This window comes from Cetorhinus maximus, chromosome 16, assembly GCF_964194155.1.
Source record: "Cetorhinus maximus chromosome 16, sCetMax3.hap1.1, whole genome shotgun sequence".
Taxonomy (NCBI): Eukaryota; Metazoa; Chordata; class Chondrichthyes; order Lamniformes; family Cetorhinidae; genus Cetorhinus; species Cetorhinus maximus.
Window position 1 is genome coordinate 100,070,674 of NC_135894.1, and position 16,242 is coordinate 100,086,915.

General features: G+C 47.2%; 1 protein-coding gene across 1 annotated transcript in view; it reads left to right on the plus strand.

Annotated features, from left to right (window-relative positions):
• Nucleotides 1-16,242, plus strand: part of robo2 (roundabout, axon guidance receptor, homolog 2 (Drosophila)) — a 1,135,129-nt gene that overhangs the window by 993,590 nt on the left and 125,297 nt on the right. Inside the window, exon 9 of the mRNA XM_078560411.1 lies at nt 10,785-10,990. Within this exon, the coding sequence (XP_078416537.1) occupies nt 10,785-10,990 (206 nt within the window). The remainder of the gene's footprint in view (nt 1-10,784; nt 10,991-16,242) is intronic.

A 16,242-nucleotide genomic window follows, 5' to 3' on the forward strand; every position in this document is an offset into this window, starting at 1 on the left:
CTCTCTTCACATGCAGTATAAATAGTTGTTTTCCCCCTTGTACTGGTTTTCTTGCGAATGTCCTGATGAGTGCAAGACGAAAAACTTCGACGTGCCTCTTTTTTCAGCAATGCCTTTAACATAGTAAAATGTCCCAAAGTGCTCCCCACAGGAATGATCGCCAATCAAAAAATTGATACCTACCTACATGTCAGGGCAGGTGACCTAAAGCTAAGGAGCATCTTAAAGGAGGGGAGAGAGGGGTAGAGGGACAGAGTGTTTCTGGCTAACTCTCTAACTAATAAAAGAGATTATCCAATCATTTGTCACATTGCGGATCATGGGAGCTTGCTGTGCACAGATTGGTTCACAGCCCACTCCACTTCAAAAGTACCTCCATTAGCTGTAAGAATAGCCTGAGGTTGTGAAAGGCATTGTAATAAGACCAAAAAAAAAAGCATAAATAAGAAGGTAAAACATAAGAAATGGGAGCAGCAGGGTCTCAGCTGCTCGAACCTGCTCCAGCCTTTCAATAAGATCATGGCTGACCCTTGACCTCAACTCCACCATTCGACACTGTCCTCGTATCCCTTGGTTTGCTCAGAATCCAAAAATCTACCGATCCCTGTCTTGCTGTTGACTCAAGGGCTGAGCATCCATAGCTTTCTGGCTTAGAGAATTCCAAAGATCCGCAACCCTCTTGAGTGAAGACATTTTTACTCATCTCAGTCTCAAATGGCTGACCCCTTATTCTGAGATGGTGACCCCTGTGTTCTAGATTCCCCCAGCCAGGGGAAACATTTTCTCAGCATCTACCCTGTCAACCCTCTGAGAGTTTTATGTGTTTCATTGAATCGCCTCTCATTCTTCTAAATAATAAGGAACATAGGCCTCGTTTACTCAATCCCTCCTCAAAGGATAACCCGCCCTGAGGAACCAGTCAGGCATTGCGCCCTCTCTAGGGAAAGTATATCTACCCTTCCTTAGGTAAAGAGACCAAAACTGTATGCAGCGCTCCAGGTGTGGTCACACCAAGGCTCTGTATAATTGAAAGAAGATATTTTTACTATAATGAGAACAGAAACTGCTGGAAACACTCAGATTTTACCTATTCATATTACCAATTCTCAGCTGGTCACTGTGGCTTCGTTGGTAGTGCTCTTGGTCCTGGAGTTCCGGATTCAAGTTCCACTCCAGGACCAGAGCACAAATGCATGAAGGCTGACCTTCTAGTGCTGCACTGAGGGAGTACTGTACTGTTGGAAGTGCTATTTTTTAAGGTGAGGCCTCACCTGCCTGCTTGGATGGATGTAAAAGATCCCACGGCACCATTTCGAAAGAGTGCAAGGGAAGTTTCCCGGGTGTCCTGGCCAAAATTTATCTCTCAGTCGCCATCGCAAAAAAACAGGTCATCTGGCCATTATCACATTGCTGTTTGTGGGATCTTGCTGTGCGCAAGTTGGCTGCTGTGTTTCCTACAGCACAACAGTGACTACACTTCAAAAAGCTCTTGATTGGCCGTAAAGCATCACGGGATGTCTAGTGGTCAGGAAAAATGTTAGACGTCTGCAAGTGATTATTTTATAAGCGCCCCTGTCACCATGTCCACAAGAATAGATTCTAACTCTTTCCCCACAACAGATGATAAGCTAACTGGCCTATGGTTTCTGGCTTTCTCTCTCCCGCCTTCCTTGAATAGCTGGTGTATGTTTGCTACTTTCCAATCCACGGTGACCATTCCAGAATCTAGGGAAGTCGGTAGGATTGGGAGGTGTTGTCACTGGGCTAGTAATCCAGAGACCCAGGGGTAATGCTCTGGGGACCTGGGTTCGAATCCCGCCACAGCAGATGGCGGGATTTGAATTTAATAAAAACCTGGGATTAAAAGCCTAACGATGACCATGAAACCATTGCCGATTGTCTTAAAAACCCATCTGATTCACCAATGTCCTTCAGGGAAGGAAATCTGCTGTCCTTACCTGGTCTGGCCTACACCTGACTCCAGACCCACAGCCATGCGGTTGACTCTTAAATGCCCCCTAAACAAAGGCAATTAGGGATGGGCAATAAATGCTGGCCTAGCCAGTGATACCCACAACCCCATGAATAAATAAATAAATAATCAAAATCAATGCATCTACTTCTGCTGAGGTTAACTCTCAAAATCCTCTGATGTAGGCCATCAGGTCCAGAGGGTTTGTCAACTTTAAGTTCCATTTATTTTTCCAGTCCTATTTCTTTACTAATAATAGTATCCTTAAGTTCCTCATTTTGATTGGACCCTTAGCTCCGTACTAGTTCTGGTAAGTTTTTTTGTGCCTTCTCCCACTTCAAATACTTCACAATGGCCTCGGCCATTTCTTTATTTCCCATTCTAATTGACGCGGTCTCTCCCTGTAAGGAACCGATATTTTACTCTGGCTAATCTCTTCCTTTTCGCATGCCCATAGACTGCCAATTCTTATTCTTATCTCCCTAAATAAGAATGGGGTGGGGCTGCAGGTGATTGACAGGATTCAGATGAAGGTTAATCTCCTCCCCCACAGTTTATAATCTCGATTCTCAAAGCCCTTTTTATCCTATTAGCTGCGGCTAATGGATTGCTTCAGAGGAGGCAGTAAGTGCAGAGTAAACCCAGTCATTAAGACATTCTTAGCCAAGGATTTGTTTGGAGTGCTGTCTCCTAGCTTTTTGATCTAAGCTCTTACAAGTGCTGCTTGATTAGTAGGGCTTTCAGTATTTGGAAATCATATACACCAGGATTACCTGGACGATCAAATGGGTTTGTGCCAGTGCACAAGCCTTTACATGCAACGCTGCTCTTTGTGTTTCTTCGCACGGAGGTGTTTAACCTTCAGTTTTGGTTTTTTGGGGTGCAGTGGGGAGGGGAGGTGGGGTGGGGTCAGTGGAACGTGTTTGGTGGGTGCCTCAGCAGATCTCTCCCCCGACCCCAAGAGGTTCAGACACTTAGGAGATGCATTTGCTGAGTCGCGCGGACCCCACCCCCACCCCAGACCCCAGACCCCAGACCTGCGCCACCCAAAGCATCCAGGTCAGCTGACCCAAGCTGGGATAACGATTCGTTGCTGACCTCTCTGGGTGGTGGTGGCGAGGGGGGGGCGAATTGGGTGGAGTCTGCGCTCCGCAGTGGCTCACCGGCCTCGCCCACTACCCCAACTGGGAGCGGGCGGGCGTGCTGCGGGCTGGTATGGTGCGGGTTGCCATGGTGCGGGCTGCCATGGTGCGGGTTGCCATGGTGCGGGTTGCCATGGTGCGGGTTGCCATGGTGCGGGCTGGCATTGTGCGGGTTGCCGTGGTGCGGGCTGCCGTGGTGCGGGTTGCCGTGGTGCGGGTTGCCATAGTGCGAGTTGCCATGGTGCGAGTTGCCATGGTGCGGGTTGCCATGGTGCGAGTTGCCATGGTGCGGGTTGCCATGGTGCGGGTTGCCATGGTGCGGGTTGCCATGGTGCGGGTTGCCGTGGTGCGAGTTGCCATGGTGCGGGTTGCCATGGTGCGGGTCGCCATGGTGCGAGTTGCCATGGTGCGGGTTGCCATGGTGCGGGTTGCCATGGTGCGAGTTGCCATGGTGTGGGTTGCCATGGTGCGGGTTGCCATGGTGCGAGTTGCCATGGTGCGGGTTGCCATGGTGCGGGTTGCCATGCCGGCTACCTACCCAACTCTGTTGGGATTTTCGGTGATGGGAGAGGCCTCGGGCAGCCCACCCGTCCTTGGGACAATTGTGGCCCTTAAGTTGCCAAATGGCCACGCAAGGGCATCTCCTGCCCCCAACAGCCTGAGGTCTCTTTGTGGACTGAAGGGGGGTGGGGGGCAGGGGATGTTTCCTCCGTTCGGGCACCCATGCCCCAGCGAAAAGGGTCACTCCCTCATGATTACTGCACCCTGGCATCCAGATCCAGAACCTCCCCCACTGCCTGCAACCCCCCACCCCCCAACCAAACTCTCCCCCCTCCCCCCACCCTCCAAACGCGCTGAGTCCTCCCTGACCGGCCTCAGTGAGATGACCCCACAGCTGCTCCTGTTCAGGGACTGACTGCAGCTCCGGCTGGGGCCACCACTCCAGGTGGCATTGCTGGGGACTGGAGAGATGCCAACCCTCTGACTGGCGGGCAGCTCTTGCAGGTGGCACATCCTGCCTCGGATGGGCGGGCGGGGGGGGGGTGGGGGGGCGAGTGGGGGGAGAGGGTGTGGGAGGAGGTCAGGTGGGGGGGGGAGTGGGGGGGAGTGGGGGGTGGGTGAAACTACGGCCCGAGGCAGCCACAATTGCCTGACGACCATAAAATGTGGTTGTGGCTTCCAGGGTGGGTGGAGGCTGTCTCGCCCCTGAATTTCCACGGGTGGGCAGGCTGCAAGTGTGTCAGTGAGTGTGAGCCTGTGTGTGTACCTGGGAAGCCTCCTCTACCAATGTCACCAGACAATTCAATACATTCCTGACTCTCACTGTTTAGGTTCCAGTTGAGTGAGATGCCTGAGGATTGTGTGTATGTGCATCGGTTTATGTGCGTGTGTTTGTGTGTGTCAGTTTGTGTGTGTGTGTGTATGTGGGTTTGTGTGTTTGTGTGTGTGTGTGTGTGTGTGTGGGTTTGTGTATGTGTGTGTGTGGATTTGTGTGTGTGTACATGTGGGTTTGTGTGTGCGTGTGTTTGTGTATGTGTGTGTGTGCGTTTGTGTGTGCATTTGTGTTTGTGAGTATATGTGTGGGTTTGTGTGCGTGTGTTTGTGTGTGGGTTTGTGTTTCTGTGTGTGTGGGTTTGTGTTTGTGTGTGTGTGTATATGTGTGGGTTTGTGTGTGTGCGTTTGTGTGTGTGTTTGTGTGTGTATGTGTATGTGTGGGTTTGTGTATCTGTGTGTGTGGGTTTGTGTGTGTGTGGGTTTGTGTGTGTGTGTGTGGGTTTGTGTGTGTGTGGGTTTGTGTTTCTGTGTGTGTGGGTTTGTGTATGTGTGTGTGTGGGTTTGTGTTTGTGTTTTTGTGTGTGTGGGTTTGTGTTTCTGTGTGTGTGGGTTTGTGTATGTGTGTGTGTGGGTTTGTGTGTGTGTGTATATGTGTGTGTGTGTGTGGGTTTGTGTGTGTGTGGGTTTGTGTTTCTGTGTGTGTGGGTTTGTGTATGTGTGTGTGTGGGTTTGTGTTTGTGTGTGGGTTTGTGTATGTGTGTGTGTGGGTTTGTGTTTGTGTTTTTGTGTGTGTGGGTTTGTGTTTCTGTGTGTGTGGGTTTGTGTATGTGTATGTGTGGGTTTGTGTGCGTGTGTTTGTGCGTGGGTTTGTGTTTCTGTGTGTGTGGGTTTGTGTATGTGTGTGTATGTGTGGGTTTGTGTGCGTGTGTTTGTGTGTGGGTTTGTGTTTCTGTGTGTGTGGATTTGTGTTTTTGTGTGTGTGGGTTTGTGTTGTGTGCGTGTGTTTGTGTGTGGGTTTGTGTTTCTGTGTGTGTGTGGGTTTGTGTATGTGTGTGTGTGGGTTTGTGTGTGTGTGTGGGTTTGTGTATCTGTGTCTGTGAGTGTGTGTGTGTGTGGGTTTGTGTATCTGTGTGTGTGGGTTTGTGTGTGTGTGTGGGTTTGTGTATCTGTGTGTGTGGGTTTGTGTGTGTTGGAGGTGACGGGATGAGCGGCTGATGCTGAAAGCCTCCTATGTAGGCCTCAGAGGACCCCTTGGCTTGACAACAAAAAGTTTACACAATGTGTCAGATGATAAGCAATCAGGGTTTACGAGGAAAGAAATCCGTCAAAAAATGGCAGGTGGAAATTGGTTGAACACAGACTCTGACTTTCTTGTGTGTGAGGTGAATTCAATGAGCCCCCCCCATTTGTCCTTTTTTGAAAAAGGTCTCCCTCAAGTTCTATGACAGGAATAAGAATTGTTTTCTTTACCCACCTTGTCCCTCCAATTGTTTTTTTTTTAAGGCAATGGAAATAGCTTCTCAGGAAGGATTTGTAAACTAACCTCCAGGCTGTGACCTCCACAAGTTGACAAAGTGATGCATTTTCATCCGATTCGAATTTACATGTAGATTAAAAGGTCATTTAGAATGAACGGTGAGGCAGTATTTTTTAATATCTGTCCACAAGGCTGTGTGATTCACTGCACTGACCGTGAATGGAATAAATGGGAGAGTGCGAGAGAGAGAGAGAGAGACAAATATTGGCTGAGAGGACAGGGTTCTCTTAATAGTCACATCTGCTGACAGTTTAGTGATGAACCGAGGGGGTCCTGCAAAGGCCTCATGTTCAAAGAATGTTGGTAATGAGAAAATTCCTGTCTCTTATGTTCAAGGACTCGTTCTTGGCCTCTGTCTGTTCCATTGTTACAAGACTCACTCAATTATCCCATTTACCTCTGTGCCTGCATTGATAATGGCCTTCAAACTGGCAATGAGAGATCATATTTACCTCATTTTCTCTTGTCAACCGTGGTAATATCCTACACTGCAAAGTCTGGGGCCTTCACCTCGAATTCTTGACAAGTGCTGTTGTGATACAGTCTCCTTTCCGCTCGCGTGCGATGAATTTTTAAATTGCACAATAACACGGTTTAGATAGCTCAAATCTCCGATTATAGAATCGTGGTTAAGCTTCAGGTCGGAATGTCGTCTCAGCCTTGGCACCGCGCTTTAGGGAGGTCGAGGCCTCGGAGAGGGTGCGGAGGAGGTTTACCAGGAAGGTACTTGGGACGAGGGACCTCAGTTAGGTGCAAGAGGCTGGAGGAGCTCGGTTGTTCTCCTTAGAACGGAGGAGGTTTAGTCGTGGTCAAAGGGTGGAATTTAATGCCCTCCCCTGAGGTAGGTTTGGAGGCAGGGGTGTTTAAACAGGCTGGAGGGTGCCGAGAGGGAACCCTGCCACCTTGCTGCCTCTGCCCCAATTAGGTCCAGAGCGGGTAAGTTCGTGGATTGGATGTATTTCCCACCCCCGCTGCCAACTGAGGTCCTTAATGGGCAATTTAGTGCCAATTGAGGGCCTTATCCTAATGCCACTGGCATTGACCTAGCGGCGGGTGAGGGACTCGCCAAGCGGGGAGACGGAGAAACAAATCCCGTGCCGTTTGCTTGCGGACTCGCTGTGGTGGGGGGAATGGAGGTGGAAGGGGTCCCTCGTTGTCAGGAACTCAGTCCCGGATTGAGGGATCCGGTGTGGACGTCCAGCCGCTGAGAGCCACCCGCCCTGCCCCGCACGCCCTGCCCCCATGACGCCCATCCTGCCCTCACTCCCCTGGGTCCTGGGTCCCTCGCTGATCCTGGGGCCCCTGTTGTATTGCTGGCAGCTGGCACAACCCCTGTGGGTGCTGCTTGCAATAGAGGAGGGGGCGGGAATTCCATCCTTGATCCTAGGAAATCCCTCCGCTCTTTAATACAGTCTCCCCCCCGCAAACAACGTGACTCAGGGCTCAACTGGCTCTCCGGCTAGCAGGCTAGACCCCTATTGCCTGGATTAAAGCTGGCCCTAGAGTTATTACGGCATAGAAGGAAGCCATTCAGCCCATCGAGTTTGTGCCAGCTCTCTGTAGAGAATCCAGTCCATCCCATTCCCCTGTTCTACCTCTGCAGCCCTGGAAGTTTATTTTCTTTTGAAGGGAGATTTGATCGAGGTGTCCAAAATGATGAGGGTTTTGACGGTGCAAGTAGAGAAACCGTTTCCTCCGGCAACCAAAGGTCATAACGTTAAAATAATTGGCAAAAGAGCCAGTGGGGAAATGAGGAGAGTTTCTTCACACAGAGAGAGAGAGAGCTGTTATGATCTGGAATGCACTAATCAGATTCCATAGGAACTGACAAAGAACAATTGGACATGTACTTGCAGAAGGTTTGCTGTTATGGGAGCGGGGGTCGAAATTAGAGAGTCCTTTCAAAGAGCCAGTGCAGGTGAGATGGGCCGAGTGACCTGTTCTGTCTGACTCTGTGTCCACCCTCGATACATTCTGCCTTTTCACAGCCACGGGAAGCCAGAAAACTCTTCATCACTTCACCCAGGTGGTCCTTGACTCTCTAGCAAGCATCCTTTTCCTCCCCATTTCTGATATATTTTTTCTAATTGTCAAGCAAACATGTTTAAAGGCAATGAAAAAGACACGTCATTTCTTTAGTGATCCCATGTTTTATCACTTGTGCTTTGTTCCCAGTTGTATCCTAAAGTGCAGGTTCACTCGGGGAGTCCAGGTTGCTATGACAACATGTACTTCTTTACATTTATGTTGTAGCATGGAGCTGTGGATAGTGATGGTGGAGGCTCTGATGTTCTTTCCATCCCCTGGCTGACCAGGAATCTTTCCCACTCTAACCGCCTGCCTTTGGCATGCATTGAAAGGATTTGCAGGGGGGATTCTCAACCTGTTTGGCCTCATTATGTTGAATGCAGCACCTTCCTTGGCTATCAAGTCCTGGGGTGAGTTTCAAACTCAGAGCTTTTAGCTGTGAGTCAGGCACACTGCCCATTGTGCCACAAGACCTCCATGGACGCTAGAGATCAGCCTTCAATTCCTGGAAAACTCCAGGACAATCCTAGGCAACAAAACTCCCAGGCACCCTAGGGAGGGAGGGGAGGGGTGGCCATTAACAACAATCAGAAGACGATCATTTATTCCCCCCCAGCCTTTCCTCCCACCCCATCCCATCCAAACCCAGGGCAACCCATGCCAAACATCAAACTCCTACCATTGTCTTGGTAACTCCGAAAGGGTCTGGACCATCACGCCTTGTGCCCAGCTTCAAGTGTAGCCACTGTTGTAATGTAGGAAATGCGGAAGCCAATTTGCGCACAGCAAGCTCTCAGTAACAACAATGTGAAAACGAGTAGATAGCCTGTTTCAGTGATGTTTTTATAGAGGGATAAATATTGGCCTGAACACTGGGGAAAAATCCCCTACTCCATTATGGCTGTGGCAGACAAGGCCTTGGGTTTAATGCCAGTAGTGTGTGTACCATCTACAGGGTGCCCTGCAGAAACTCACCAAGACTTCTTGGGCAGCACCTTCCAAACCCACGACCACTACCATCTAGAAGAACAAGGGCAGCAGATAGATGGGAACACCACCACCTGGAAGTTCCCCTCCAAGTCACTCACCATCCTGACTTGGAAATATATCACCGTTCCTTCGCTGTCGCTGGGTCAAAATCCTGGAACTCCCTCCCTAACAGCACTGTGGGTGTACCTACACCACATGGACTGCAGCAGTTCAGGAAGGCAGCTCACCACCACCTTCCCAAGGGGAATTAGGGATGGACAATAAATGCTGGCCCAGCCAGTGATGCCCACATCCCGTAAATGAATTTTTAAAAAATAGGCACTTCCTCAGTAGTGCCCGAGGAGTATCAATCTGGATGAGTTCAAGCCTCCTGACTGGGGATTGAACCCTCAACCTTCTGACACAGAAAGAGTGTTCTCTCTCCCCCCCCTCCCCCAACTGTGTCACAGGTGTCACCAAACTGTGGACAATAGGGGGATAGGTGACTGTCCCAGCAAACGTGTTGGGGCACTAAAACAATCAGCAGGGATTTTGGTTTATAATCTATTTTAATGGTTGGATGGCAGATGAGAGAAGCATTTCACAAAGATTTATGTGACTGGGTCTGAGAGGATTTCACAGATCACTAGGAACTTTAAGTGTTCTTTTAACCTTCGACCTCCATGTCCAAAGCAAGCTGTATTTCCTGTCATCAGCACTGCCTCAGATTCTGGAACATTCCATTATCCCTCTTCACTCAACAGGCCTGTCAGTGTATTTATTTAGATTATATACTTTCTACTAAACTTCCATTAATAACAATGCTGAGGTAAATGATGGTCATTGCTGGGAAATGGATGAATAGTGTCCAGTTTCACTGGAATATGGACTCTTACAGTACAGAAGGAGGCCATTCAGCACATTGTGCTTCTGTCAGCTTTTTTAAAGAGCTATCCATTTAGTCCCACTCCCTACTTCCCTTTCTTTCCACAAAACATAGAACTTTTTTTCCTTTTCAAGTATTTAAATAATCTTCTTTTCAAAATTAGTTTGGAATCGGCTTCTATCAACTTCATTGGCAGTGTGTTCCTAATCGCGTCTATTTAAGCACCGAGGCTCTTTTTCACTGTGGCTTAGATGGTTAAGTAGGGATCAAATCAATTCATTCAGAATTATGATGAGGTAAATATTGAAAGGTTATTTGTGCTGGTCAGTGAATCCAGGCGGTAACAGGGGTAATCAGCAGAAATAGACCCAGAAGAGCCATAAATATAAAGGGAGAGAGAGAGAGAGAGAGAGGGGGAGAGAAACAATAAGAGTAGAGAGAGGGAGAATAAAATGGGCGAGGGGAGATTGAGAGGAAGTGAGAGAAATTGAGAAGGGGAGACAGAGATTGAAAGTAGGCCAAGAAGATTAAGAGACGGAGACAATAAGAGGAGAGAGATTGAGAGGGGGAGAGAGAGAGATTGAGAGGGGGAGAGAGAGAGATTGAGAGGGGGAGAGAGAGAGTATGAGAGAGGGAGAGAGATTGAGGGGGGGAGAGAGATTGAGAAGGGGAAAGAGAGATTGAGTGGGGGAGAGAGAGAGATTGAGGGGGGAGAGAGAGAGATTAAGGGGGAGAGAGAGATTGAGGGGGGTGAGAGAGATTGAGGGGGGTGAGAGAGAGAGATTGAGAGGGAGAGAGAGAGCGCGATCGAGGGGCAGAAAGAAATTGAGGGGGAGAGAGATTGAGAGGCAGAAAGAGATTGGGGGGATTCTATGAGATTCTTGAATCTCAATGACTGTTGAAATTTCTGTTTCTTGGAATTGGATGAAGGAATCTCTTGACATTCTGTGTCCTTTTTAATCTGGTTCTAAACAGTTCTAACAGACAGGCCGCCTCCTATCATCCGCCAGGGCCCAGCCAATCAGACTCTGGGTGTGGATGGGACCACTTTGCTGAAATGCCAGGCCACGGGAGACCCCATCCCCACAATCAGCTGGCTGAAGGGTGGAGTCAGTCTCCTTGGAAAAGAACCCCGAATGTCTCTCCAGGAATTGGGAAGCCTGCAAATTAAGAATTTACGGGTAGGTGATCTTACCACAAATAAACCTTCATACAACCTGCTTCTGTTAATTCACTCCCTAGAAATGGGAGGTGCTGATGTGGTGGCAAAGCCACGGGATTTGTAACCCAGAGGCCCAGGCTGACGCTTTGGCGATATGGGTTCAAATCCCAGCACAGCAGCTGGTGGAATTTAAGTTCAATCAATAAACTGGAACTGAAAGCTACTCTCAGTAATAATGATCACGAAACCATTGCCAGTTGTTGTAAAAACCCACCTGGTTCACTAATGTCCTTGAGGGAAGGAAATCTGCTGTCTTGACTTGGTGTGGCCTACATGTGACACCAGGCCCAGAGCAATGTGGGTTGACTTACAACTGCCCTGCGAATTGGCCGAGCAAGACACCCGGGGCGATTAGGCAACAAACGCCAGCCTTACCTGTGTCGGCCCCACATCCCATGAAAGAATAAAGAAATAAAAACATGAGATACTGTAGTGAAGAGACTTATTTACGTTACTGGACCAGTACTTTAGAGGTCCTAGATTAATAATGTAGAGAATATCATTTCAGATCCCGCCATGAGCACTTTAATATTTTTAATTCCATTTTAAATAAGTAGCTAGTGTCAGTAAAGTGACTATGAAGCTCTCAGATTGTTGTAAAAACTCAAGTCATTCACTAATGTCCTTTTTGGAAAGGAAGCTTACCATCTTTCTCAGTCTGGGATTAAATATGACTCAGAGCCCTCATCAACACTTAAATGTCCTCCGAAATGGATTAGCGTAAAACCCAATTGTGTCCATGGAAACTAAGGATGGGCAATAAATGCCAGCCTTTTCAGAGATGCACACATCCTGAGAATGAATTAAAGGCACTTGCCCTTTGGATTTGTAAGAGCTTCTCATTTGTGCCAGGAATATTTCAATCCCAAAACACGGGTTAGATACAGAGTAAAGCCCCCTCTACACTGTCCCCACCAACCACTCCCAGGGTAGGTACAGCACGGGATTAGATACAGAGTAAAGTTTCCTCTATACTGTCCCCACCAACTACTCCCAGGACAGGTACAGCACGGGGTTAGATGCAGAGTAAAGCTCCCTCTACACTGTCCCCATCAAACACTCCCAGGACAGATACAGCACATGGTTAGATACAGAGTAAAGCTCCCTCTACACTGTACCCATCAAACACTCCCAGGGCAGGTACAGCATGGGATTAGATACAGAGTAAAGCTCCCTCTACACTGTACCCATCAAACACTCCCAGGGCAGGTACAGCACAGGATTAGATACAGAGTAAAGCTCCCTCTACACTGTCCCCATCAAACACTCCCAGGACAGATACAGCACGGGGTTAGATAAAGAGTAAAGCTCCCTCTACACTGTCCCCATCAAACACTCCCAGGACAGGTGCAGCATGGGGTTAGATACAGAGTAAAGCTCCCTCTACACTGTCCCCACCAACCACTCCCAGGGCAGGTACAACATGGGGTTAGATACACAGTAAAGCTCCCTCTACATTGTCCCATCAAACACTCCCAGTGCAGGTACAGCACGGGGTTAGATACAACGTAAAGCTCCCTCTGCACTGTTCCATCAAACACTCCCAGATCTCTGCAGAGTCCTCAGTTGCATGTATATGACACTTTAGTTCACTGCTTGATCCTTGAGTCATTCTCCCATTTTGATATGTACCATCGACTACTGACCTATCTGGGCTGAGAAGGTCCCTTTCCCAGTGAATCATCAGAGTTTAGGGTTGAATCTGGAATATTCTCTGTTCAGGCCCAAGCTTGGGTATTGCAAAACTTATTGCAATGTTTGTTAGCTTTTTAAGATTTGCTTCGCATATTTGCTACATATCATATGGGCAGAGCTTCAACAACATGTTCATTTTCTAATTGTTCCTATGTTTTGTGCACCTTCCTTTCACTAAATCAATGTAATTTTTCAAGTCTATTGTGCAATCACTGCAGGATTTAAGAAGGAAATAAAATATGGAGGCTCTGGAGAAGGTGCAAAAAAAAGGTTCACAGGGATCATACCAGAGCTGGGAGGATATACCTGTCAGAAAGGCTGGTCAGGCTGGATCTCCTTTCTGTCATGAAAAGAAAGCTGAGAGGTGACTTGATAGAGGTCTTGAAAATAATGAATAGAATAAAAATAGAGAAGATATTGGGGAAGTCCAAAACTAGGGCCTGAAATTTAAGATAGTCACTGATGAATCCAGTAGGGAATTCCGGAGAAACTTCTTTACCGAGAGAATGGTGAGAATGTGGATCTCACCACCGCATCACAGGGAATGGCTGAGGTGAAGAGTATAGATGTATTTAAGGGGAAGCGTATAGATGTATTTAAGGGGAAGCTGGATAAACACACGAGGGAGGGAGGAATAGAAGGATATGTTGATGACGTGGGATGAAGGAGGGTGGGAGGAGGCTCATGTGGAGCATGAATGCCAGCATTGGACCAAATGGCCTGTTTCTGTGCTGTAAACTCTGTGCCGTTCTGCATAAGGTCCATTTATTTTTCTGACAAGCTCTCTTTGAAAGAAAGTTCTCCTAACTCGGTTTGAGCTCCTCACTGCACCAGGCTGTAACAAGACAATAGCTCAGACAGCAGCCATATGACCCCCTCACTCCTTACAGAAGGCTCACCACTGAATCCCACTGAAGTTTACAAAGTCACATGGGGGTAGGCTTGCTATCCCTCCAGAATTGCCCCTGATTTTTCAAGGGTTGCTGTAATAGAGTTGAACTCCAGACAACTTCCCTTAATGGAAACATGCGGTCTTTTTTACAAGACAGCAATGGCAACTACACACGTCCATCTAACTCCATAACTAGAGGTTCCCTGTGCTGCTTATACATTGGTTTTCACAGGTCATGTGATCTTACATCACAGGATTATTCTTAAAGCTACAGTCCAACATTTCCTAAAACTATAATTCCTACATTCCTCCCCCTTTAACTTTTCTGTGCTTTTTGTATTTACAAGGATATTTATCTCATGACATTATAATATTTACAAAGGTCATGAAACTACAAGTTCAGCCTTTCAGGTGGTTCCCTGATCCATGTGGAACGTCGCAGCTCCACGACTTCCGATCCTTTTGTGGGAAACACATTCTCTGGAACTGCATTAACATCAGGTACCTCATTAGGCACAGGCAGTTTAGTGTCTTCCACTCTGACAGAGACATCGGGCATGTCTGTCCTTGGTTGAGCAACTTCAACAGAAATCAGTGGTTCCATAATGGTTACAAGTGGAACAATATCTTGTTGAGTTATCTCTCTTTTTCTTAAATGATCCACTTGCTTACGGGTGATCTGGCTCTCCACTTCCACGTGGTATGACAATGGACCAGTCACTGAACTTACTTTACCAGGTAACCACTTTGGTGCTCCACCGAAACTCTTTACATCTCCAGCAGTAAATTGTCTCTCACGACTATGCAAATCATGAGTCACTTTTGGGTTCCCTTGACTTTTCTCCACCTTCCCCTCCAAATTTGGAAGCATTCTGCTCAGTCTGATCTGAAGAGGGTGCCTTGGTAAAAAGATAGAGGCATTTTTGGAACTCTTGAGTAAACAAATGGTGCGAGCTGGTACTTGTATCACTGGATTGACTTGTGATTTAGATTTTTGGTGAATCACGTTGACTATTGTTTATGTTGTACTCAACAGACTGGTTCTGATTAAGATGGTCAGGACCTCGAGAACTACTTAACTCATCATCATGTGTTCTGATTATTTGTTGTTGAGTCATTGTATTCTCAGCGTTGGCAGCGTGTGGCTGGGAAATTTTGAGCAATGCTGAATCCAACCCAGTATGAATTTTTTTAGGAAGTCGGTGCCTCATCAGCAATTCTGCATCTTCTTCCTATGTGTCTTCTTTTTACTACACAGTTTAGTCTCAGCCTCTTTTTTGACTTCTATGTTGGCCAGACTTCTCTCAGGTGAAATCTGAATTTGTCTTAGTTCAGTAGCTGAGCTACCCATGGCTTCATTATCTACTCGCATCTGGACAGTTCTTTGACTTTTGCTTTCAAAGCCTCTTTGGCTTCATTCAGCTGATTATTCAGCTCTTCTGTTTCTTTCGTTGGCTTCCTCCTGGAACCTTGAACATTGCTGCATCTTCTCTGCCAACTGGTTCTTCAGTTTGTTCAGAGTGACGTGAAATTCTTCCTGTTTCTCTTCATACTTTTCCAGAGGTGCAAACTTTGACCTGAGGGAATCTTGTCGTGTGTGTGAAGGTCTCTCAACAGGTTTTCCCTTTCTTTACGAAGGTCACTCACTTAGTCTGGAACTCTGTCATTCAGCAGAGGCCCCTTGAGTTTCTTCTGCTGTTCTTCCATGTCGTTCTTTATGACGGTCTTCATTTCTTCAGGTTGCTGAATGTTTACACCCTTCTTTTTCATCCTGTTGGCTCATTAGACTCTCCAGGCTCTTTCTGAAGTACTTTGCCTTGTTCCTCTTTCAACTCAGGAACTCTTCCAGCTCCCTTTTGAAATCTCATTGGCCAATCGAGGTTCATTTCCCTTATCCAATTATCCAAATCATTCAAAAAAAGCATTCCAGAAATTGCAAGTACTTCACTAGAAGGCTTGGTCCTCTACTTTCAATACCATCAAGGGTAGCTGTGCTGATTGGTGTCTATAATGAACAGTTACTCTGGTAATACCTTTTACCTGGATTTCTTCACTTGTGTATGCTTTCAACTTTGCAGATGTTTGTTCCAAATTTAATTGTTGAACACCTTTATTTAGATATCTGAAAGTGTGTTCTCCTATTACAGTGGTAGAAGCACCCGTGTCTACTCCCATTTTTAATGATTTACCATTCACTTGCACTGTATCAAATATTGGCTCTGTCTTCCCAACTGTCATGTTGAATAATGAATAAATGTCAGAACTGGCAGTTTCAGGCTCTTCTACACTATTGACTTCATTGGACTTCGTCTGTTGTTAGGAGGCCTGTGTAAATCTCGCTTTGCACTGTCTCATTATGTGTCCACTTCTGTGACAAAAATAGCACTCTACTTTTTCAAATTGCGAGTGGCTGATTGTTTCCACTTCGCTGAAAGTTATTTTTCAATTTAGTTGCTGAGCTGTTTCTTCTCATTTTTTTGGTTAGCGGGGGCTGTTTGCTGCTTCGCGGTGGAATCCCGGCTTTTTGTGCCACTTTCGGCTGACTGTTCCCGCCCGATTGGATGCACGCTGCCATTTTATGCCCCTTGAATGACTTGTGAACCCACTACAGCGCTTTCCATGGC